The sequence below is a fragment of the Lonchura striata genome, chromosome 1A (assembly GCF_050655825.1).
Source record: "Lonchura striata isolate lonStrDom1 chromosome 1A, ASM5065582v1, whole genome shotgun sequence".
Taxonomy (NCBI): domain Eukaryota; kingdom Metazoa; phylum Chordata; class Aves; order Passeriformes; family Estrildidae; genus Lonchura; species Lonchura striata.
In genome coordinates this window covers 63,086,179-63,112,242 of record NC_140741.1, presented here as the reverse complement: position 1 = coordinate 63,112,242, position 26,064 = coordinate 63,086,179, and the positions used below count along the sequence as shown (strand labels likewise).

Genomic DNA, 26,064 nt, shown 5'->3' with positions numbered 1-26,064 from the left:
TTGGCTTTATAAAATACAGGACATTCAAGAACTGAACCTGAAGATGCGACTTCAATGTTTAGTGTTATTCAAGAAAGCAATTTGCTTGAAGTCTATCCTCAGTCTTTGCCCTGTCAAGCTGAGCTGGTGAGGAGGGAAGCAGACCTGTGGGGGTTTAGCTCTGGGTTGTGTGTGAAAGCAATGGCAGAGAGTTCCTCGTGCCTCCTAACCCCTGCCACATCTGAGGCATAGGAAGTTGCAAATAAAGGAATGCTGTGACACCCTTGGACAGATCTGCTCAGTGGCTTTTGCAGGTTATCTGCGTGGTGCATGACCCTCTGTAACTTTCCCTGTTCTACAAGGCAAGGAATGAATGGCGGGATGTTTAAAGATAAAAAGACTAATTTCTTGTTCTCTTCATTTCAGTATTCACTGCTTCCTGCAACAGCACCATTCTCAATCACGGAAAGTGGAGCCATTTTTTCCATGAAAGAATTTGATTATGAGAAAGATCCACATTGGTGAGAATGTATTTTATTCCATGGCCTATTAGCTTACAGTATTCAGAGAAATGTTTTCTGGCATACACAGAATGATTCTTACTCTGTTTTTCTTATTTAACAGTTACTTTTTAAATGTAACAGTGACAGATCCAGATGGACTCAACTCAACTAGAACAGTGAAGATAAATATAATTAACATCAATGATGAAAGCCCTTACTTTACCACGTGAGTAAAAATTTTCCATTGCACTCAAAATATAGGTGTTTTCTAAGGTTTACTGCTTTGCTACCAGTAGGAGGGTTTAATATAAGGGCAAATAATGATGACAACAAAATACAACTGAAAAAAGTCTTTTAATTTTGCTATGATTCCTATTCTTATACTGGAAAGCTTTGTCCTAATGTCCCTCATTTATTCTTATTTGTATTCTTAGTAGTTACAAGTTTTCCAGGCTCTGCTTTCATGCTAAGAGCAGCCAAACAAGCTTGTTTTCCTTGTTAGCATTTACAGAGGTTAAAGTTATGCAAAGATCTGTGGACAAGTTCAGACAAAGTGATTAATTTCACCCGGTGTGAATACAATCATATAGAGTTTGCTCCTTATGCAGGTGTGCATTTCACCATAATTTTGTTTATTCATGCAGAAATGTCTAGACATATAAAGGTTTCCCTTTTGATCAGTCTTCCTCTTCCCAGACACACTTGTAAACAATCCTGGTGATCTTGAAACATTGTTGTCTCTTACTGTGTCATAAGCAGGAAATTGTGTCATAACACACAAGTCAGAAATAGCTTTTGAAGACTAATGGAGTGAGGATATATTGAGAATTTGGAAAAATTGGCATGAATATGCATGTGCTACAAGCGGACTGTATTGCTGTAGAAAGCACAATGCATGGTTGGTTCTGAAGCAGGAGCTTGACAATTATTACAGTTGATCCATCTCTGTTGTTGATTTATCTGTCTCACTTGCATGAGACACGATGGGATTTAAGGCACTGTCATTGTGTCTCCTGATTGTGAGACTCTACAAGGTCCCTGCTGAGAATATTTCTGATGGCTCCTCTCCTGCTATCTCTGCAAAAGTGGAGACAGGATAGCACCTGGGGCCATGCCAGGAGGTTCCAGACACTTGTTTGGAACAATCTTCTGGGTGTTGTCTTGACCCAGAGCAATGCATGGCTCATGGGCTGAGGCCAATGATTTAGACCTGGATGGATAAAAGGGTGAAGAATGTGAAGAAAAAAAAAAAGAAATTAAATGTTAGAAATAGGCAGGAATTGTTGGGGGTTTTTTTGGGGGTTTTTTTTTTGTTTTTTGTTTTCTTACTTGAACCCTGTGTCTGAAATAAGCAAGACCATTAATAGCTCATTCCATGTTACTATACTTCTGCAAGGGAAGCTACTTGGAGCAGAGGCTAACATGAGTTAAAGGAATAAAGTAGGTATTCATTAAAAGGCCTTCAAAGGATACACCTTGGGCAGTACAGGAGCCTGGCCAAGCCTACCCCAAGATGGACAACTAGTCACAAGTTTTCACACTTTTATAAGTTTTGGTCCATTTACATATTGGGGTTAATTGTCCAATTACAGTTTTGGGTTATGAACTCCCAGATTTCCTTAATTTGCTGGTTTTTATCCTTTTTTGGGTCTAAAGCTACAAAGGTGTCCTTGATTCTCAAGGCGGAAAAGGATTGTTTTATCTAACCACCCTGTGAAGAGAACTTGCTAATACTTAATATGAAGTTCAGAGTGATATACTAATGCAGTATAGGATCTGGAAAAATTGAAAGCTAAACCTTAAGGCATCATACAGAATCTTCTTCCCAGTGCCAATGTCTGCCCTTGTGTTCTAGACTGATTATTCCCTCCTAATGTTGCCATTTCTGTGTATTTATGCTTGTGTCTGGAATGCTAAAAGAGCTCTTTTAAATATTTATCTACTTGTTTGAATTGGTGAAAACTGCAGTGACTTGAGAATCTGTAACACCTAAGTTCTAAGGCTTATATGGCACAAATAGAGTGGTATTTGTTTGAATCTTCTCCCTTTTAGATTGACACTACAGATCAAAAAGAGCATCTCAGTTTGTAAAGAATTTTAGATTAAATTACACTCCATGATCTATCCCTAATATGCACATGTATGGGCTGTCTCCTGCTACAATGGGAGCTGCAAGCTGGGGCTGAGTACTGCTTGACACTGTAATAATTAGTGCTGGGATAAGAGCTGGGGAAACTTGAGGAGTTAGCAAAAACCTCCTTTATTTTACCCCAATCACAGCTGTCAAGAACAGAGTTTCAAAGGGTCTTTTTAATTGTTCCCACAGTATATGCAAACACATCTGGTTTTGGTGTTCACAACACTACATTGGCATTCAGCCTTTTGAAATTGTTGCTGTTAAAATCAATGGAAAACTTGTGGAGTCAGGAAAACAAAGGAGAAGACAAGAAAACAAACATATGCTTCCTTTGCAATTACATTGCAGTGACTAAAAGGTCTGCTTGAACCATCCTGTAAAAATCCACTGGCAGGCGGCAGACAGATGGACAACAGGACATATCCCAGACATAGCTGTGTAGGAAGTGGCCCCAGCTCCTCTCCAGCTGTACTGGTGCTTTGTGTTATGGGGGTGTGCTCAATAATCATATTTATTGATTCCTCACTTCTTCCCAAAATATCTAGTGAGGATGGGATAACGACCACGTTGCCGAAGTGTTGGTAGGGCTGTAAGGGTGGAGCTGTGGTGAGTTTGCTTATCACAGAGAGGCTGGAGCTGGGGTTCCAGTGGGCTTAGGGAGTTTTCTACTTTGGGCCAAAGCCACTTAGAGCTGTAGGAGTGAGTGGGATCTCTTTCTTTCTGCATGACTCTGGAAGAAACTGTAGAACACAGAAGGAAGAGGTTCAATGCCAAGACTAGAAACTTAATAAATAACTGACACAACAAGCTTCATAACCTCTTTGTTTTCTTCTAGCTGTAAGTTAGGTGTTTTTACTGGGAAAACCCTATGTGATTTCTCTTCTGTGTGCCTTCCTCTTTTCACATGAACTGGCAGAACAGTAACCATTTTAAAAATCACAAGTGGAGATCTTGAGGCCTGGGATCTTCTTTTGTGTCTCTGCAGTTCTCTGCTCCCAATAGCTAAGTGCTCCATGATGTGTGTCTTCAGAGAACAGAGGACTCACATCTTCCTGTACTGGGAACTACAGACCAGTCAATTACCTAAGTGGTGGCATAAGATGTTTTAAAAGTGCAAAAAAATATTTAGTCTTGAAACACACTTCTAATGTTTTTTTTTAACTCTCGAGGACCTTAAACTCCCTTTGAGTTCTAAAATCAGGAGATGCATGTGCGTTTGTGTGTGCCTCAGTAATATAAATCAGTCTTCTGAAATGCCTTGCACCATTTTTGTGTCCTGGCCCACGCCTATTTTTGCATGTGGTTCAAGTACTGAAATTGTCCACCTGAGTACCCACGTGAACATCAAACTACAACTACTGTAAGCAATTCTGCACAATTTCCTGCCAGGCCATATCTGACCTATAAAACTCAATTCATGGGAAATGTGGGAGCATTGGCATACCAAACAGTAGCAGTAGAGAACCATTTTCCCAGTGTAAAGTGCATCAGGTAGACAGATGCTGCTGGGAGTTTGAGGCATGTTCATCTATTAGGCACCCAGAAGAGTGCTCCTTCCTGCCTTTGCCTACTGCAGAGACAATTCAGTTTTTCTGTAATACTGTTGCCCCCAAGAAGGTTCCCACATTCATTCCAAAAGATGATTAACTACATTGCTTATTTTAATTTTTGCTTTTCTCTTGCAAAATGAAGGAATTGAAGGAAATGGCTTTATGCGCTGATGGCTCTTCAGGGAGATGGATGTCATGACTTAATGGCCTTCTACCTCTTCAACTTCCATGGTTCTATGCAAGTCAAATTGCTTTTACTGTAGAAAATTTGCAGAGGAAGAACACTTACTTGTGTGGCTGTGTCATGCTTCACGAACACATGCCAGTTCAGCTACTGCTACATGTCCATCTGGCAGAACCAATGACTGGGATATTTATCCAGATGGGTAAATAGTCATCTTTGAGCCCAGCAGCGCCATGGCTCTGCTGATACAATTGGCTTCTCAGCAAAGTCTGTAATCAGCTGCCCTTGCAAACAAGATGCATGCTTTGCTGAATTTTATCTTGTAGAAAACAAAGAATCTACAGGATTCCAGAGGAGCAAAGCCCGGGCACCATTGTTGCCAATATAACAGCTAAAGATCCTGATGATGAAGATTCTCTCAGCAGACTTTTCTACAGCATCCAGCCATCTAACAGACATTTTTCCATAAATCCAGGTCAGACAAACAAAAATATGGTTTCTGACATCTGAAAAAAAAAAATACCGTCTACTTTGGAGAAATTATTTTGCCTTAGATTTAAATAGACTTATTTTATTTAGTGGCTCCCTATAGCAATAAGAAATACTCAGTCCCTTATTAAAGTGAAATTCTTTGGTCAGCTGACCAAGACTTGATAAGATATCTTGAAGAAAATAGACCAAAGGTGATTTCTTGACAAATACTGACTTGTGTCTGGAGGGTGGCAGTTCCTTGGGTGGAATTAAGGTTGCTGACTTATTTTTAATCTTTGAGGACTGTAGTGATCCTTCTGGGGCTCTTGAAACATCTGCAGATAGTTAGACCATGATGTCCTCCCCCCTGTCTGACGTCTCTAGCACTGAGGTGCTCAGCAAATCTACACCTCAAGTTCATTGTTCCATTCATGACCCTCCTCAGGCAAGATCATCCAAAAGAGTCCTCTTTTTCATGGCGATCCTATCTTCTTCATTCTATCTGGAGTCTGTACATCTGTTCCCCAGGGGTTTTTCCTCCAGGGCTGGCATTCAGTGGCAGCTTTGCTCCTTGTCTGCTATTGCTTTAGAACTGTTTATCACAGTTGTTAAGAAGTGCCACATAACACAGTGCTGTGTGGGATCAGGATGATCCATAAATGCTTTGGATTACCTATGACCTTTGGCCTTGTATTGCCACCTTCCTCCTCATTACACTCCAGAATGCAGAGGATGTATGCATTGTTCTTTTAACTCCATTGTGCTCTGGGAATAGTACTGTGCCATAAAAAACTTGTATTTTTGACAGAGGCTAACAGAAGTGAAAAAAAAGTATTAAGTGAGTGGCTGACCAGACCACTTGGCACAGTCTGTCACAGCTCTGTTGATGTGTGAGTAGATTTGGAGGTGCTGATGGATGCTTGAGTGATAAAAATGGAAAGAGAAGCTGTTTTACTGGCTAGGGAGCAAGAACAGCCTAGGCATTTGCAGCTTGTTGTCCTTGATGCTCTGTGAAGGCACTCAACTCTGGCTTGCACTTAGAAGATTGAGAGTAAGGGAAACCAAAATGCTTTACAAACCCTCTGCTGAGGCCTTCTAAAGTGTATTTTTCAGCAACAGTATCTAGGCATTAATCTTACTAGAATGTTCAGAGCCATTTTGCATCACTTAAAGAAAGTAACTAAACCAGCCATGATTTGCACAGAACAGAAGACTTTTTATTCTGCTACCTTTCTGTTGAGCTGCCCTCCCCTCTTGGTGAATGTCTGATTTCTGGCTGCTCTCTGACAGCAACTGGAGTGTTGCAGGTGACTGGGAGAATCGACCGGGATGCGCTTCCGCTGCGGCTCCATCCCAACATCTCACTGATGGTCCGAGTGGAGGACGGCCCCAGCAGCGGCCATGCCAGTGAAATGGAGATCACAATTGTTATTGACGATGTCAATGACAACCCCCCCGAATGCCATCCTTCTGCCTTCAGGTATGGAGTCTCTTCCTTGCCTTGGTGGTGTCTTGCTGCCCCAGACCTGTGTGCAGACTAGGGCACACCCCCAGCCCTAGAGCTGGAGGCTCAAGTGGACATTTATCATTAGCCTGCCCATTGTACAGGGCTGCTGTCCATCACAACACGTGGCTCAGTGTCTGGGCTGCTTCCTCCATGGTTGTCTAGGATTTCACTTAAAAAGTAAATCAATGTTTTGGCCTGTAATATATGAAGAGTTCAAAAGGAGAAATATAATTTGCTTTGACAGGATATGTATTTTTTTTCAACAGGAAAGAAGTAAATGAAAATACAACTCCTGGGACATTTCTTTTTGAGCTTAGAAATTACTGTAAAGATATTGATGCTGATCCATCAAACAACCAATTTATTTTCACTGGATTGTCTGGTTTTGGAAGCAATAACTTTGCTCTGAAGCCCGCTGTGTCTGGAAGACTTGTGGTCAGTCATTTGTGGCTTTATGTTAGATTACCCCATTAGAGAAGTCAACTTATGAAATATTAAAAGGGATTTTTAAAATTTATTGTACAAGAAAAAAATTGCTATAATCCATTTCACAGTAGGTGTGATGTGTAAAATGACTGTTTTGACTGGTTGTGAACTATATACCCCTAGATAGGATGCTTTCTAAGGATTATACAGAATTTAGTGAACAGAGAGAGTTTTCTTCAGTTTTAAATAAATGTGCTAGATACGATTAAAAAAAGTTTTCTTTTTTAGGGAGTGTAAAGCACCAACGTTGATATGGATAAACAGAGAAATTTGATGCCATTTCATACTCATTTACTCACGACAGACTGTGGAAGATCCTTGCTATTCAGCATGAAGAATTTAAATATTTGAGAAATCTCACACTCAGTAACTCAGTAACTGGTCAGAATAGTAAAATCACTTTGAGTAGCAAATTTTCAGGAAAGTGTGCTGGGATTTGCACTTCTGTGATTTTGCATGTCAAAATATGGATTCCTTATGCTGATAGCTGCTGGCAAACTTGCTTTGGCCAGAACCCCACCAGTTCCTGGACATATGCAATGGTGGTTGTTTTTTTGCTTTAAAAAAAAAAAAAACGTGGGCAACTACAGAAAAAGGGAGACAACAGAAAATAGTCATTCTGTGTAAAAGACGAGAGTGCTAAAGGAGCAGTAAAATAATTTTGTATGATTTACTTTAATTTTAGAACTGAGGTTTCCTTGTCAATAAGAACTGCCCTTAGCTGCTTCATCTGCCAACATAAAAAGCATTTTGCTTCCTGCACAGGATAAGATTGTTGTCAGGCCTTTAATCCTGTGAATGTACAGGTATTAAAGGCTTGTAACAGACTACACCAAGTAACCTGTTTTCCTCCAGGAATCTCCCTGAAGAGCAGTGTGTTAGTCCCACTGCCCCAAAGTTTATGAGGCTTCCACAGCAAGATAGAGAGTTCAGAAGACTAGGATTTAAATCTGTGCAAGCCACAATTTGGGCAAACACTCATGGCTGGACCTGATACCTTTTTTTTTAATGTCTGCAGGCATGAGCTCAGGTAGTAGCTCAAGCTATTACTGTTAGCAATCACAAATCCTTGTTGAGCCAAGAAAGGGCAGCATAAATATCCAGCTCATTATACAAGTTTTGAATTGACTAGGTAAAAGGTCAAGACCTTATAATCAAATAATTAAACTTTCTTCTCTAAAGGGGAAGAAATTTTGTTGGCAGAAGTGTAAGCATGTAGAAAAAGCCTGGAATTGCCTATTGGTCTGTGTTATTCTTATAGAACTATTCTATATACCCAAGGGGCAAGTCACACTTACAGAATGCTGAAGAGAGTAATTGTCATCATGTGTACTGTGACTTCATGTATGGAGGTATAAATATGATTCTGTTCCTTTCTGTTTAGATGACTGGAACTGTTGATCTAGAAAACCCAGCTAATCCAGGAGTTCAAGTTTATACTTTTTCTGTCAGGGTGCAAGATACTGCCCATCCTAACTACTCAAGCAAGTATCCCTTTTACATTTCTTTTCATAGTTTTCTGTGCTGTAACAGCATGGAGAGAGGAATACCATATGTATTTTGAATATATGCATGAGAAAATTTCACAGCCATACGTAACTATGATTTAATCTTCTGATTTAATCTTCTGTTATATTTCCAGATATCATCTACATTTACATCAGGATAAAGCCAGTGAATGAATTTTTTCCAGTCTTCCGTAATTTATCTTATGTATTTAGTGTTTCAGAAATTACTAAAGGTACAGTAAGTAGCACCTAAATTATAGAAATAATGTTGCCATGTTGTTAAGTGTCTTTTTGCTCCAAATGAATTTTCATATATGTAGATGAGGCAAATGGCTCAAAGTTCTAGTTCAAATAGGGTCTCCACCACACAACCACCTACTACCCTTAAATAGACTAAGCTGGCAAAAACTCCAGTTGTACAGATGGAAGCTGAGACACAGACAAATTCAGCAATTGCACAAGAAATCTGTGGCAGTGCCAGGAACTGAACTTGGATGACTTGTTTTAGACTCTTTTTCTGCTCGTGCTAAATTAGCCTTTTGGAGGGACTATGGTGGTGCACAGAAACCTTTGCAGACTGACAGACGAGTGAGGACTCCCTTGGCCCAGCCATGGAGCACTTCTGCTGAGCTTCTCTGCACACTCCTGTGTTTTGGTATTTACTGCTAGCAGCAGGGCATACCATACACAGGGGAGCCATAGCACACCATAGAGAAATAGTGCTTATAATACTGATGCTTTAATTTTCTTGTGTGAAAAACTCTAAACCAAATCTTTAGTTCAGTTTCATCTGTACCTTCTGTTACTTTAAATGTTAATGAAATATGGATTTTCTGTCTCTCAGTTGGATCCAGCATTGGAAGAGTGCATGCCATAGACAGGGACTGGCCACCCAATGTCATCACCTACTCCATTGTAGCTGGAGCTGGCACCAGGGATTACACAAATATCTTCTGGATCAGCCCAACAGAAGGAAATGTGAGGATTTTAGCTAGGTTAGACTATGAAACAACTCAGAAACATATTTTCACAGTACAGGCCTCAGACCAAGAGAACTCTACAACAGCATCAGTGAGTAAATTCACTCTACTAATTCACCTTTTCCTACATCTTTCTCTCTTCTTCCTAGCAATAGTAAGACACTGGGCAAAACACTTTCTGTAAAGGGCAAGTGCAACCCTGCCCAGCTATATATTACTCAGATGAAAAAGGTGGTGTTCACTCAGCGTTCGTTTATTTCTCACAAAAAAGATAAATAGTATTTTAATATTTTTAACTGTGGTGTTTGCTTCTCAGACTTTTTTTTTTTTACTTATTTTACCTGGACAGTAAAATTGTTTTCTGTACCCTAGACAATTTAAGTTATTACTTATGACCACAGAGGTTACTAGAAAATAGAAAAAGGACAGGGTCTTGTGGCCAGGTAGCACAATTTAATTGTAGACATGCTTAGTGGTAACTCTTTTGGAGTCTGTGTAGTATCCCTTTGCCCTCAAACATACTTTTGATTTTGTTTGCCTGCAAAGTGTCCATAATAATGTGAGAATTGTGTTGCAGCATATCAGAGCTTTGTGTTTTCATGGGGTGGTACAGAGAGGATGCGGATGGGAGGAGGACTTGGGTGGCCTCTTGTGTTAGTGTCAGAGGGCCAGCCCAGTAGCTGATTCCACTTGGCCTGCTGGAATTGTGCCTTGCCCTGACCATCATCTACTTTTTTCCCCTGACGGTGCTATCTGGCAGGAGCCAAGACCATGCCAGGTACCAAGATAACCTTTAACAGCAGGGTTGGGCTTAGGTTTTCTGCCCAGACCTATTTTATTCAAAAGAAAAAGTATAGATGCTATATCCACAAAGGTATTTTATAGTAACTTCTTTCAAAGAATCTCAGTGTCCTTCACAGATAGGCTCCTTTTGACTTCTTTTCACATTTTCTCCCTCATGACTGCTTTATATTTGATTTTTACACATCTCTTGGGGGTGACACAGGTGCTAGGCTTGCTTTTGATTCCAGCCAAGCACCACCCATGGAGTTGCTATCTAGGAGGTATTTAATCTCTTTATCATCTATAATGCTTCAAGGTGACAATTAATGACAATTTAGCATCAGAAGCTTTTAACAATGTCAAGCTTATCTGTTGCCTGATTAACAGACATTAGTAGAAAGAACTTTGGGAAGGGTAACCTTTTTCTTTCAGCTAACTAACCCCAGATGACATGAAACACATCTGGTTCTACTCAGGGTGCTCCTACCCATGCAGGAGACAATTACCAGCATTTCTCTATCACTGGGAACAGTCTATAAACACTCTTCATTCCATGGATCATACTCTAAATGGTTATCAAATATGCTAAGAAGCATAACTAATGTTTGATTATGAAGCAAACTGAGAATTTTGGAAGGGAGTTTAATGATTAGGAGTTTAATGATTCTGTGATACTATTTCTCATTTTAACTATAACACAATTCAGATTGTTCAAACAGATATATCAACTTGAAAACCCTTCACTTTTGGAAGATGGCTCATGGTATGGAACATGTTCCTGGAAAAACACTGATCACAAGAAGAATTGAAGGACAAATGATCACAGACATTTTCTGGCAGGAGCTAGGTTGGAAGGGGACTTCAGTGCTCTTCAACTGTTGTTGATCAAAAGAACAAAATGAGCAAAACCAAACAGTTTCTGAAATTAACAAAATTCTGTCTCAGCACATTGAAGCAGCTTCATCTTGCTACTGCTCTTTTCTTCCAGGTAACTGTGAATGTTTTGGAAGTAAATGATGAAGAACCAGTTTGTTCACCCAGTTTCTTCTCACTTCAAATCCCAGTCAATTTAGCTGTTGGGACCAATATTAATGGCTTCAGGATTGAATGTCAAGATCGTGATTCTGATCCCAGGTCTTTCCGTTACTTCATTAATGAAGGTACTGTGTTACATTGGGCGAGCTGGGAACAGTGGGAACAATAGTGAATGCTGACAGTTCACTTGTACTTATAAACAAAAATCTAACATAGTTTGTGTGCTGCATTTCATGGTGAGCTAGCTGTGATCCACAAGTTCTGCACATCATTATATTGATCCTCTCCACAAGCTGGCTACTGGTGCTACAGATGCTAGCAGCTAGAGCCACTCCCTTGCAAGGCTGGATTGCCTGCCAGATTAATTAATAAGCCATTAATTACGCATTTTACAAGAACTTCAGAAGAATGAGCTGGAATGGTGTGCAGTGTCAAATTTCCCTTCCAATTACAGCTGAGTAAATCTTGAGAAATGATGGAAAGATTGGTATTTCTGCATAGCTCATGATCACATAGATGCTGGTGCACTGTTCAAAACAACTGCTTGAACCTGCATGTTGTAAGGTCCTTGCTGTATGCAACAAACCCTCATTTTAAAAATCCTTCTTTGAACCTCATGATCAGCTGCATCCACTTCAAGAACTGCAGTGGTATGGGGTGACACTCAGCTTCACAAAAATGGAAACACACTCTCTTGGGGCAATTCCTTCTTTTGTTGCTGAAGTGACTGCTGTGAAGGAGGGAGCAGATTGTCCAGGTGCCAGTAAAAAGCTGTGAACATCAAAAGAGAGAATCTCTGTCCTACTGCAGCCCAATGATGCCATAGAAGGGGCTCTGCAGACATGGTATTGACCCAGGATTCCATACAATGGCTGTGTTAGTAAATCAGTGTCTGACCACAGCCCCAGTCCTGGTAGTACAGACCTGAGCTGTGTCATGCATTGGTCTCTGAGCCACAGAGCAACCCATGGCCCTTTTTGTGCTATAAAACAGTCATGGGTTCCAAGGACATGTCAACTCTTGATCTCTGTGGGGCCACAAGAGCAAAACCAAAGCACATTTGGTGCCTTTTCAAGGCTCTGTCTGTCCAGAACCTAATAGCTGGAGCTGGTCTGCCTGCAGCCTGGGCCATGAGCAGCTCTCCAGTTACAATGGACAGAAAGCAAGGGGTGGAGAGCCAGCATTTCTGAGCTCTCCTCCCTGCCCCCTGGAGCTGACAAAGCACTGGAGGCAATGAGTGTCACAGAGTCATTAACTCTCTTCAAAAGCCACTGCCTCTGGGCAGATGTAGAAGCCATGGAGAGGGTCTGGAACAACACTCCAGGGACACCCCAGTAGCAGAACGAGCCCTGCCACAGTGCAGGGTCCTCACCCCAGCTGGGTGTTGTTGGGTGCTCCCCTGGTTGTAAGTTCAGGTCATTCAGGTGTTCTCTTGTGTGCCCTATGGCTCTGAAGTGTTTCCACAGCCTCCATTCTGCTATGTCTCCACAGAAGCTCTTATTCTAGATAGTAATGCTTTTATGACTGCATTGTTTAAAATTATTTTATATGGTACAAGGAAGATCAAGGAGCCCTTCTTGTCACTGACATTTCACCACACTTCACCACTTGTTACACACATTTACTTTAATGTGGGATTAAAGTAATTTTTTTTGCATTTTGGTGTTACCTTTTTGCAGGCAATGAGAACAATCATTTCACCTTTTCACCAAGTGCTGGCTCCAACATATCTCGTCTGATTCTTGCATCAAAGTTTGACTATGAGAGTGGACTTGACAAAAACTGGATTTACAGTCTGCGTGTCCACATAACAGATGACAATTTGGTATCTGCCAGGGACAAAACTACACACTTAATTAAAACTGGAACAGTGACTTTAAGCATCAGAGTTATCCCAAACCCTACTACTGCCACGACCACTACAGTAAGTTCATTAAAACTTATGTCCAGTTCTGCATTTCTTTTATGGAGTAATCTCCACAGGAGTAAAGAGAAGAGGATAGGTGTATGCAAAAGGAAAGCAAAACCCCAGAGTGCATCTAGTCCTGGGAGGTTCTGAGCCCTTTGCTCTTATGACAAAGGCAGAGGTGGTTGATGTGCTTTGTGTCATGAAGGATTAGTCCCAGGTACAGAGTCATAACATGTGTTTTGTATTTCAGTTTCTAAAACAAAAAGGGCAGGAAGCCAAAGGACCAGGCACACTGCCATTACCATGCAACTGGAAAGTTAAAGATTTTGGCAGCTTTATTAATAAGAAAAGAGCAGGGATTGACCTTTGCCTGGAACCTTAAAATTACCTCATGCATTTTGAACTACCTCTTTTTTTATTCATAACTATTCACTCCCCCAGGTACCTTGCAGTTTTGTGTGCTTCTTTATCATTGGAGCACATTAATCTGTGGCTATCAAAGTTGAAACAGACAATAACAACAATAAATCCTCATCACTTAAACGGGTCTCTTTTCCAGACCTGAAGTCACTCTTGTGTAAAACTTGGAGCAGCATGTCAGGAACTGAAGCAGTTTTGCACAGCCTCAGTGTATTGCAGCTTCAGCAGGTTTCAGACAGCAAATCCCAAGGGGTGGCATGGGTCTTTCCTGAGCTTCATGCCCATGTGATGGTTCATAGCTGAGCTGTGTAAGCCTGCACAGCTTTTGGCAGCCCAGATGGGATCTACCTTGCACAGCCTGTGGAGCTGTGGGCCTGTGTCCCAGCAAAACTCTTCACCCCCCTGCACAGCAATTGAGCTCTGTCTTACCAGTTCAATTTTGAAGCTGATTTCCGTCAGGCTGGTGCAGGATGTGCAGAGAGCTTGCTTTTGTCTTGCCTGTAGATGTGATACAGCCTGAGGGTATGGACCACTCTGTCCCTTTCCTTGTACCAGTCACCCCTTCATGCCTTGCTGCACCATCTTCCATCATCCACAGTCCATCCATTCCCTGCCTGCTTGCAGATGGCATTACCCTTTTCTTTCTTGCATGCAGGAATGAAAATATGAAGTGGTAAAAGAGGCCTTTACTGTAAAATGGTCTAGATCTTCTAGAGGCTTCTGGTAACTGAGCCAGAACCAAAGGATCCTGCAAACAGCACATACAAGTCTGGTTGCTTTGCTATGAACACGCTTAAATCCAAATTTTCAGACTGATTAATAACCCTGTTCTTATCTAATGCTCTTTTGGGACGGATGAAATGATTTTTTCACTACCTTCTACTCCCCCAACTTGATGTGGGAATGAAAAGTTAAGCTTAATAAACTTATTCTGTATTTCTTTCCCATGCTTTACCACAAATATAAACAGTCTCAGCCACATACTACAGCATTAAATCTGTCTCCCCAGAGATATCAGCCTTCCACTTGAAGGCTATTTTCCAGAAAAACACTTCCAATACAGCAAGTTCTCCCATCACTGCTCTTTACATGTGTTCAGTGCAGCAACTCAATGAGTAAGAAACTGGAAAGCTGGTAGTGTAGAAAAGAATCCCCATTATAAAACATCACCTGTGACTTCAGTCCAGGTGAGGATAAAGTGGTGGTGATATTGAGATTATTTGAGTGTTTCTCTAAGGATTGGATGTATTTTTTTTGACAAGACTAAATAGGATATTTTAAAATTATCCTTAAACTGGAAAGAAATAGATATCCTGCTCAATTTCATACTCAATGTGATTACAGATTTCTTACAGAAAATTAAATAAAAATTTCACTAGATGATCAAAACTAATAGTACCACACTAGGTAATGAATTAGGTAGAGTGAATGAGTAATTTCTGAAATTGTGAGGATAGTTTCATGATGGGACCTTAATGAATGAGCTGTTAGCACCAAGTGATGTGCCAACTCAGAGATGTGTCTCCTGACACTCAGGAAGATGTGGGAGATGGCAACTGCTCAGGAAGTGTGGTTTTTCCTTCTGGAACAAGTCACTGGGTAAAAAGAAGGAGTTCCATTTCTTTTTATACAATAACCCAGTTCCTTAGGCTTCAACTACTCTTACAAAGCAGTGTGAATGATCACTGCAGTGAAGATGACCTACTTCCAGTTTTGCCTTAGGTAAAAAGAAAACAGTATCTCAGTAATGACAGTATTCCCTGAACTTGCCCGCCCTCCACCAGTGTGCTTACAGCCTCACAGGCAACCCGAGGCTTTTAAACCTCACCACGACATGCTTTTTTTAATATAAAATATTGAAATATTATCTGGAACCTCCCCTTTTCCTTGTGGGTGGGCTCCATTTCACCTGCCTTTGGTTGCCCCAGGAGCTCAGTGGCCCACCCCAGCCCTCGGAGCTGCCTTGGCAGGCAGCAGGTGGGCACATGGCAGGAGTCACTGCCTCCCTGTGCCCATCACCTGCAGAGCCACGGGGCAAGCTCGGGTGCCTCAGTGCAGAAGTTCAGCCGGATGAAAGGTGACGCTGGTGCCGGTACGCAGCCCTGAGGAACTCTTCCTGTCTTGTTTTACAAGCCTGGCATCACTGTTGTGACGAGGAGGGAGAACCGGTACTCGCCGTCGGCGTGGTACGTGCCATTCGTCGTCACCCTGGGCGGCGCGCTGCTCCTGGGGCTGCTGGCCTACCTGGGGCTCCTGCTGCTGGCACGGCTCCGCAGCCACTGCCCCCCGGCAGGGACAGCACGCAGCACCCCTCTGTGAGTCCCCCAAGAGCTCTGGGAACCCAGCACCACCTGGCAGTGACAGAGCTGGCTCAGGCCTTTCTGCCAGGAGGATATCGGTGTTTTGAATCTCTTCTAGCAGTGTGCCCTGTACTGTAGTAAATGCCAATACCAGGTGCAGCGATATTGGGTGTTAATGATATGAACTGATGGAAATTTGTCTGTGGCATTTTTTTTCGTGGGTTTAGGAACATTAACATTAGCAGAAGGTAGAAGTGGAATTAGGAATTATAATCTCTAAAGGCAGCTATGTTCATGAGGCTCAGTCGGAGCCGGTGCCAGACTGTGCTGACCACAAATATTTTGTTTTGTATTTGACCACCTCTCCAAGGGAGCTCCCATCTAAGTAGTAACTTGATGCATTTTCCTCCCTCTCAGCTACAGATCCCATGAGCAAATATTGGTGCTCATGCCAAATTCATTGTCCTGGCAAAACTTCTGCAGATTTCCTGGAGTTTTACCAAGCCAGTTACAAGGCTCTGGCCCATAAACCTTACCTCTAAGTGTTTGTGCTTGGCAAAAGGCATGGAAGCACCTGGGACCAGCTCTGAGTCACTGTGGGAAGTGGAGAGATCCCTGCTGGCTGCTTTCTCAGTGGGCTGGAGCCAGGCTGTCTCTAAATTGACTTTGTACTTCACAAAACAAAGATAAGCAGTCCTTTAAGTGGCTGGATTAAAAAAAAAAAAAAAAAAAAAAAGTATTTCTACAAGTATTCTCAGGATTTGGACATCAATTTAGAAGTTATATTAAAGGTAAAGAACTACTATATGACTGTGACTATAGTTCAAATCATGTGTGCAAGGCATTAAAAGGTTGTGAGAAAAATTATGAATATAAGATACTGCTATTATTTATTAATTGGGCAAATGATTTATTTGGAACTGGAGTCTCCCATTAAAAAGTAATTTCTATATTTTCAAAACATTTATAACCTTTCAAATATTTTAAAAGGCATTCTCTGAGCACATCAGATCCAAAAACTTGACCTTACTCCCAGGATGGAACAAAATGACAATATCTGAAAATACATTTTTCCAGATTATATAAATCCATTATGCTATTATTAATAAGACTTTATTCTTTTAAGAGCATTCCTTCTTGAAGAAGTGTTAGAGCAATGCTCAGGACTGTTTTCTTGTTTGACAGCAGCATCAAATGATGCAGGTTTTCTGTGAAAGCAAAATCAGAAGCCAAATAAATAAAGCAAATTTTGGAACTCAAGGAAACACATCCTTCTTGCCAAGTGAAAGGGAATAAAAATATATATTTTTTTTTTAGAGAAAACCATAGCATTTGTTAACTATACTCTTAACCATAGCATTTGTTAACTATACTCTTAATCTTCTTTTCATTACAGGATAAAGGCTCCAGGTGTGTACCTCTTTTCTATATTTTAATGCTTCAAAATAAGACCTTGTTTATGATTCCATGTAAAATCTGTAAATTCATTTCTAGATAGAAATTTGACAGAGTAAAAGGGTACCGAGATTAGATAATCCTGGCCAGTTATGGGAGGCATGACAAAGTGATCTCATGGCCTTTTAGTTCTTCAAATGTATTAACTATTAGGCAAAACCCAAGTTCAGAGTAGTCTGATATTCTGGTGTAGATGCTAAAGAATTACTGTATTTTTCACACACAATTTATATGCTATCTGTTAAAAAATAATTCCGGCCATCTATAGCACCTTCAAGAGTCCTCTCCACTCTAATTCCCTGTTCTCTGATCACTTCTCTGATCATGTGCTCCCTTGACACCATTACTTCACATATATAAAGATTTATTTTGAAGTATTGGTGCTTTCAAAGGGGTTTGTATAACTTAGCCGCTAGATAAATCACACATGGAAAAGCATGTTTTTTTAAGCAGTTTTGTACTTTTTAGTCCACCACATTTCTGCTAGAAAGCATTGTTCATATGGGCTGAGTAGTACCCTGCTTTTATAATTCCCCTTTCCTCAGTCATTATCTCCCAACTGGAAAAAAACACAGGACTAACAAACCCCACAAAATTAGCTGTTCTCTTGGTTGCCCAATTTGAGACATTTCAGGGTTGGCTGGTTTCCAAAAAGTGAATGCTTTTTGCTTTCTGAAAAATTGGTTTCCAAATGCTGGGCAGCAAAGGCCAGACAGAACAGGTTTCCCATCAGTGCTCAGGCTGAGATCCAACTGCAGCACTTCAGAGTTTTGCACACCTGGCTGGAAAGCGTATTTGTGGCCAGGCACACTTCTCCCAAGAAAGGCCATTAAACAGATTGGCAAGGAGTGAGAAGAAATCATACCAATTAGTTGGGTACCATCCACAAATCCGTGCTGTTGAGATGCCCATGGCACTGCTGCTGTATTTGTTTGCATGTGGGATGAGCTAATAGTGTGGTAAATTCACACACAACCAAACTGTTCTTCAGTCTGAATTTCACTTGACTGAAAATGCAGCTCTTCCATGTTTTGTCTCCAAGCTGATATTTGATACAAGCTTTGCAACCACAAACATTTGTGTAAAATAATAATATGCATTTCTAGTTCAGATATTCCCAAAGGTGAATTTCTGTATTTGTTCATAGTGTTCAGAAAGGGAAATTTGTTTAATAATGATTTCTATTCATTAATTACTGACTTTTCAAGGCTAGTCTTTTGATTAGTCACTGGCAACTGTGGATTCTCACTCAGCATTTGAAAAGAAACCAGACTAATTTAAGATGTCTCAGCATTGGAGTAGAAAGAATGTCTAATTCTTTGAGGAAATCTTGACTTTAGTGTCTACAGTCATTATCAGAAAATTCTGATCATTGACACTGTGCATTTTCCTTTCTGTAGAAAAGAAGAAGCCTAAGAAAGAAGTAGTGGTAAGTATTTCTGATCTCAAAGAAAAGTCCAGTTTTGCCAGACCCATAATACAATATGACCCTTTCTATGAATGGTGTCTGTTTTCTGAAGAGAAAATAGAAATGATAGGCAAGGAATAAAATGATTGCCCTTAAGTGCAAAACATTTCACTGTCCCAGCTGGTCTCTGTGTTTGGAAGCAACAAGGGGTGTGAGGGGTGTTCACCTGCACTGGGGCCCCTTTGCTTCCAAGTGCCAGAATGCTGTACTTGGGATGTCAAACAGGCTGTGCCCACAACAATGACAGAGACCCTCACTACAGAGGTGGGACAACAAGGGCCCCAGCTTCACTGATGGCAACAGTGCCCTGCTGAGACTCCACTGACATGTGGAGCCATGGTGTGGTTCCTGGAGTGGTCCTTTGCAGGTCCAGGAGCTGGACTGCAGTGACCCTTGTGGATCCCTTCCAATTCAGGATATTATGTGAGTCTATGCAAGGCACTTTGATTAGTGAATTCCCTCTCCCCAAATTTTTCATTGAGGGGATTCCCAAACCTACTCTGGGTGGAGGAGACTCTCTTGTGGTAACACACGTGGAGGCATTTAACATGTCAGAACTTATTAATTCTCCTTTAAATATCTAGTGAGGAAACCCTACACCACAAATGGCTCTTGTTGCCAGTTTAAATTAAACCCAGACTAAGAGAATGCAATATACAAATCACACAAATTCACCTCCATCCATGTTGGTCACCATTTCCAAGTCACTGCTCCTCCTTCTGACTTATTTCACAGGTTTCATTTTAGATTTTGTATTTCTTCACAGACAATGATGAAGCTAAACACTGTCTTTGATGGAGAAGCCAGAGACCCAGGTAATAAAAAGCAATTAACAGAGGATATGAATATTAGGCTGGAAACAAACTAGATTAGTTGATTTAAATATGGTTTGACATTGGCTTTTCATATTTCCAGTTTGCTATTTCCAAGGAGAATGGGAGCTATATCTCAGATAGTGAAAATCAAGACAGTGCCTCAGTAACATTTGTAATGGTAGAATATACTTACAGTCCTTGAAAGCACACATCTGATGGTCAGACTGTTCACTACTCCTCTGCTAAACTGGAATGTATGGATGTGGTACAGGAAAGTGGGAGGGGAGAAGGAATGTGTTGCAAGTCTTCTGCTCTGGTGCTGTTATAGCTCCATGGTCTCACCCATCTCGTGTCTGGGAAATGGCCAGGAGATTAATGTCACTGCAGAAGTGCTGCCTTCATCTCCTAAACTCCCTGGGCAAGTGGGTGGGTGACTTACTGGCTCCTACACAAACCTCCTCCCTTACAGCAACAGTGTGTTGCTGCTGTTTATCCAAGGCTCAGGCATTGCTTGTTGGGGAGAAAAGGGAAGGCCATCAGCTGGCAACAGCTACTGTGCCACCAGGCTCCAGCTGTGCCAACTCTGGCCATATCTGATTAACCAGCTGGGAAAAGCTGCCCAGTTGGATGGGCTAGGGAGCTCATCCAGCTCCCTAAGTGCCAGCCACTGCCCTGCAGCTGGGCTCATTACAGGAAAAATATTTTTGTTTTACTGAGGATTGAGCTGGCTTAGCTCGTTCCCCTGAAACACGGCCCCTGTCTAAACCCCTTACTTTGATTCTTGGCCTGGAATGAGGGTGCCCAGTCCTGTGACTAATGGCTGAGAGCCCCAGCATGGAGATGAGGGGCTGGTAAAATGTGACAATCAGACAAAATAAATTTTTAACAAATAGATCTGAAAATAGGCCTGAAACAATAGGTCTAGAGATCATCCAGAAGAAGGCAGGCTTGTTTCAAGGCTTGGATTCATCTGGCCAATTTCCACCAAAGTGCCTGGAACTTATGTTTCTTATTACTGGCTCAGAGCTGTTGGATGTGTTGAGCTAATGGGAAACACTAGGCATGGAGACTGCAGTACAATTTGGGCAAACAAGTGGGACCCTACTGTGCAATTAAGTCCATCCACAAGGCTGCTCAAGGCCAGTTTGATCCAGGTCCAAGCTCACCTGCTATTTATAAAGAGATCTGGAGAAATGGGCTCCAAAATCTCTGCTTTTTTTCCCTGTGTAACTGCATTTGTAATAGATTAAACATGGGTAGTCTCTAGGCTGCTCCAAGAGCTGCTTTCCAGTCTTCTTGCAGGTCAGCTGGGGCTCCCTTTCTCAACAAACCTGGGCATACTGCACTTAAGGGTGTCTGAGCCAAACAGTCATCCAGAGCCATAGCACTTGTGTCATGCCTGACACAAACATTAAGATCTAACACAACTCTGTGGTGACGACAGGGAAATGTGTGCTCCCCACTCCTCCCCTCTCTTCTCCACAGCTCATTGCAAACCCTAGGTTGCTGGTTTGGAAATGAGATTTAATAATTCCCAGGACATCACCTGTTGAATATGATTAAGAGGGATGGTCAGAAGCTGTTTCCTGATCTGAGCTGCTTTAATATAAGCAGTCAGAAAAAATAACATGTAAAGAGATCCAGTTTCATCTTGAGTTGCTCAAATTGTGCTAATGTGTCATAAACCATTAATCCTGATACAAACTGCAACATGTAGCAACACATAACCACTGTTTCTTTCCAAGCCTTAATGGTCTTTTGTTTGTCTTCTATTGTTTAATTACAGAAAGTGCCATTATAGCTCCTCATTCTCTTTGTAGCAAGATACAGTGAGTTAGACTGTGAGGTGATCACACTTGACACACAGCAATTTTTTCACTTATCTCTAGGTAGCGATGAACTGAAGGAGAAGATATTTACTTTTAATATACAAGTAGAAATTACCCATAAAACCTGAATAGAGACAGAAGTCTTTCTGACAAAGAAAGGTAGCCATGTGTGCTAAAAAGCACAAATTTAAAAATATTTTATCTATATGAGAAAATCATATACTTGTATGAAATACACAGTACTTCATTCTATTAATGGCAAAGTGGACAGCAAGCATGGAAGAAAGCATTTTGTGTAAATGGAGAAGGAACGTGTGCAGCCAAGGCTCACTGGATCTCCAAATCCTGGGTCAGTCCAGATGAGCTGACATGGTGTGGAAGATGTATGTAGCATACTGTGCTCCTAAGCAGGTTTTGCTACCTCTATGACAAAATAGGCACAGATATATACAATGGTCTTGCTCGGTATGGCTGAAGACAGAAGTTTTGTCCTTACGACTATGGATGTGTTTGTTACACTGCCCATGCTGACCCCTGGTAGCCAGAGCTTGGATAGAGTTCTAGGGTGGAAAGAAATTTATTTCTTTTGGAATGGCATTGTTTTAAATATCCTTGTTCCCAACAGCAAAGACAATTCTTATAGTGGCAGAACAGCCAGCACCTCCTCTGAGCAGCCACTGCGATGCCCAGGTCCCCACAGAAATAAGGTTTTCTTTCCTCTCAGGGCTGCCTCCCCAACTCAGCTTAATTCCAAGTGCTTCACATTTCTAATTTCAATTCCATGCTGAGAGCTGCCATGTCTTAATCTGATAAAGCAAGGATGATTTTAATCTGTTGTCTTTTTGTTCTTGCAAGTTACTGGCAGAATGTATGAGTTCAACACACGGTCGGGGGCCCGGAGGTGGAAGAAGAGCAATGAGCCCCCTCAGCCAATGCTGGCTATGCAGGTAATGTCCAGTGTCACAGAAAGTAGTGGCCAAGGGGTGGATAGAGGAGAGGCACCAAGCAAAAAAGAGCCTTCAGAGAAGAGGAAAGAGCTGACTGCAGCAACAAAACCAGCTGCCAAGCCCACAGCAGGGCAATCAGAAACACCAGGCCAAGTTGGGCTGAGATTGCAAAAGAAGAAAGAGGAGTCTGAGGATGGGGGCTTATCCTCACCAGCCCCTTAAGGCAGGAACTGACCTCTTCTCCCAAAATGAACTCTGCTTTGCTATTAGGCTAGAGTGCATGAGACTCCAAGACATGTCTCACTGACCCCTGATCTAGACAGACAAAGAATAAGATGTGATTTTTCTCTATCTCTCAGCTGTAAAACAAAAGGCGGCCATAAGGTGTGTAAACCAGACCCAAAGGCAGATGAATCTGGATGCACCTTTGGCAGGTGAGAAGAAGAAGAAACAAAGCAGAGTCATAGGCAGAAGCATCCAGTGTCCACTGCATCCTACAGACACTGGTAGCTTCCCCCTAGAAAAGTCTGCACCTCTGGCAAGCATGGCCCCATCCTCTGACTGCCTTTGGTAATGGCAGCATACACAGATGTGCTTTTTCAACATTGAATGGGGTCTCCTGTCTCTGCTGAGCAACCAAATGAGTGAAAAGCACATCATGGTAGAAATGTTTGCTGGTAGAAGCTAAAAATATTTTCTTTTCATTCAGTATTTTATTTCAGCCCTTCCCATCTTGCTGTAGAAAAGACCATGGATTGAAAGCAGTTCTGGAGTAGACAAAGCCCACAGCTTCTTGTGGCATCTCAGGCTGTCAACACTTTCAGCTTATTTATCCTTCCTAACACTAAGAGCATTCAATATCTTCACCTTTGGTATTTCCTCTGGCACATTTAATGCTTTACAGGATCAAGTGGAATATACTCAAAAGAATAATGACAGTAAACACATGGGGTGAAATAATCTTTTCTGAGTGTGAGCATGTATAATGTAAGTGCTGTCTAAAAACCTGATATAAAACAAACAAACCTAATAGGATTTTATAAAATTATTTTAATCTGAAGAAAAATAATTATAAATAATGACTTAAAATTCAGTGTCTTGGCTTGTTTTCTTTCCTGATTGTAAAAAGTTTTTTGACAGCAAGGGACAGATATCAGGTGGTAAAAGAAAATTTCAGTTTAAGTTGAGCAGTGGCTGTCAATGAAGATTATATTCAGTCTCTCACATACATTGTTTTTGTCATGCAATAAAGGACCTGGATGGAGAAATACACAGAATTTCACCAAGGATCCTACACTTCACAAAAAAGAAATTGTTATGGTGCTGTAACTCTTTGCTGTGCTCCAAAGGAGTGGCTTGGCTCGGGAGAAACTTCCCTAACAAACACAAACCATCTTCAGTCAAATGTTGTTTCATTGCACAATCAGAAACTCAGTGTGCAATGAACACCACAATGATACAGATAGGAAAGACTGATTTATACTTCCTGAGCACATTATCACTTTACTGTGTCCATGGCAGTTGTCATAACATTGTTTGACACTCCAGCAGCAACAGGGGCAGCTGCACATTCCGTGCTCCAACCCACCATTGTTTGCATGTTTTAGCTGTAAATACAGCACATTCCATTTCTATTCAGGTGGTTTTCCAGTGACATAAAAAACTCTACAGTAGCTGGTCATGCTGCTGTAACTCTGATCTTCCTAGCACTCTGACACCAATCTATCCATTGGCATACCTGGCACCTCCAGAGATTAGATTTTGTTACCTGAAGAAGTTAACTGCATCATTTTCATGACAGGAAAACACACAGATTTACTTTCCTGAGCTTTTCTCTAGGACAGCTATTTTGCTTCCTTGATTATTCTAACTCTACTTCAGTGATTAAGGGATAAATACCTTTTTTTTTTTTAAGGCAAGGGAGAGATAGGCTGTAGTTTCAGCCAGAAAACTGGCAGAAGCAGATGAATACTTGTCTTTCTTTACTACTGCTCCTCCTGCTGCTGAACTGCACAAACTTATTTCCTTCCTTCTTAGGGAAAAAACCACAACAGCAGCATAACCTGTTATCACAACAGGCTCTGAACTCCATGTATGCAAACACAATGTCATGGCCAACACTGCTGGTGCCATGGTCTCCCACAGCTGGGCAACAGCTGGGTGAAAAGCAACTGCTCCTGTACTGGTGCTCTCATACTCAGTCTCAGACAGCTGACAGTTGAACTAAGAGGAACCATGGATATAAGAGATGCCAGATCCAAGCACTAACACTGCCCAGAATGCCTGCACACAGTTGAGGTGGGTTTAGCTGGTGTAACCAGCATTTGCAGGGGCAGGTTTAAGCAAGGTGAAGCATCCTGCAAATCCCATGCAGCTTCTGCATGAGGAAACAAAGAGTGCTGACCACAAAGCACAGCTTCACCCTTCCTGATATGAAATGCTGGTCTCCAGCTCCAACTCATTCTTCATCTTGATCTTTCCTATAAAACCTTATTTTGGACATGCATGGGACTACTTCCCTTGCTTAGGATCTACAAAATCAAGGAATAACAAGGTTTTACATGAGCAGTAGCTTTATGCTGAAGTGGCACCATTTTCCTATCAGCTGCTCCTATTATTATCAGTATTCCTTCCTGTGAAGGAATCAAGAATGAATTCTTGGTCTCATTGAGGCAAAGCACATCCATTCATGTCTCTGGGTTGTCTTTGGTAGGACAAGAGCAGAAAAGGTAGAACTGACTGACCCAGGTGTATGCTTGTTACTTACTGTATTAAACAATGTGGGAAAAGATACTTTGAATATAAAAGGTGCATATACCTTTTCATAAAATAGAGATTATAATACACTGTGCAGTGCAGCTTTAAATGTTAGAAACCTCTTCTAATTGTCAGAGGAGTTTTTTATTAATTTTTATTATTTTTATTTGTGGGGTTTTTATTCATTTTTATTATTTTTATTTGTGGGTTTTTTATTCAGAAGTCTTTTGAGAGCAGAGTCAGTGTCTAGAACTGCCACTAGATGGACTGAGAGCAAAGATTAAGTGCAACTCTACCCAAAGAAAGCATTTGATTATTGGAACAATTAGCCAAGACCATGGGCCCTTTCCATAATTTGAAACCTTCAGAGGTCAGGAGCAGCTGCTGTGTGCTGTAGAGGGTCAGACTAGATGATGAGAGCAGCCTCTCTAGTCTTCAACAGCTCTGATAGTGTGCTTTGGTGCCATTTATTTTAGAGTGATGACACTGATAAGATGAGACTAGAAGAGGAGGAAAGGCACTTGGTGGCTGTGGGCAACAGCTCCTGACCTACAGCTGCTTATTACATGTTATGCAATAATTTTATCTGAAGTCTACAAAAATCAGTGTGAGTTCTGCCACAGCTTTTAATTGCTGTGTCTCCACCTATTACACATCTCTGAAGTGCTTCCAGATCTGTGGATTGACATTGCTCTGAAAGTTTCAAGAGTGGTTAGGAAAGAGCACAGGTCACTTTTCCTGATGGAGTCTAATTCCCCCAAGCAATTTATGTACGATCATGATACTGGGGTTTTTGTGCTTTTCTCCAAAGGCTTTGCTTTCATGCTGGTGGTATAAATAGCACTTGCAATAAGCACCAGAAGTCTCAGCTTCTGGCAGTGTAACTTCATTTATATTAAGGAATATAAGAGTGCTGATGCTACATTTCTTCATGATCTGAAAGAGACCTACACATGAGAACAACTTCAGCTGCAGAGATGGAGGTCTGCCCAGGAGGCTGCCACTTTGTGACTGCTCACTAGGAGCAGGAGATGGTGTTTG

At 41.4% G+C, this 26,064-nt stretch overlaps 1 protein-coding gene across 1 annotated transcript in view; it reads left to right on the top strand.

Moving 5' to 3' along the window:
* Positions 1-23,358, top strand: part of CDHR3 (cadherin related family member 3) — a 33,993-nt gene extending 10,635 nt beyond the window's left edge. The window contains exons 5-19 of the mRNA XM_085569751.1: positions 406-500; positions 604-708; positions 4,680-4,828; positions 6,115-6,304; positions 6,598-6,766; positions 8,202-8,301; positions 8,460-8,558; positions 9,170-9,396; positions 11,077-11,248; positions 12,803-13,047; positions 15,586-15,770; positions 17,149-17,162; positions 18,608-18,636; positions 19,442-19,490; positions 22,175-23,358. Of these exons, the coding sequence (XP_085425877.1) occupies positions 406-500; positions 604-708; positions 4,680-4,828; positions 6,115-6,304; positions 6,598-6,766; positions 8,202-8,301; positions 8,460-8,558; positions 9,170-9,396; positions 11,077-11,248; positions 12,803-13,047; positions 15,586-15,770; positions 17,149-17,162; positions 18,608-18,636; positions 19,442-19,490; positions 22,175-22,488 (2,142 nt within the window). The 3' untranslated portion in view covers positions 22,489-23,358. The remainder of the gene's footprint in view (positions 1-405; positions 501-603; positions 709-4,679; positions 4,829-6,114; positions 6,305-6,597; positions 6,767-8,201; positions 8,302-8,459; positions 8,559-9,169; positions 9,397-11,076; positions 11,249-12,802; positions 13,048-15,585; positions 15,771-17,148; positions 17,163-18,607; positions 18,637-19,441; positions 19,491-22,174) is intronic.
* The last annotated feature ends 2,706 nt before the right edge of the window (positions 23,359-26,064 follow it).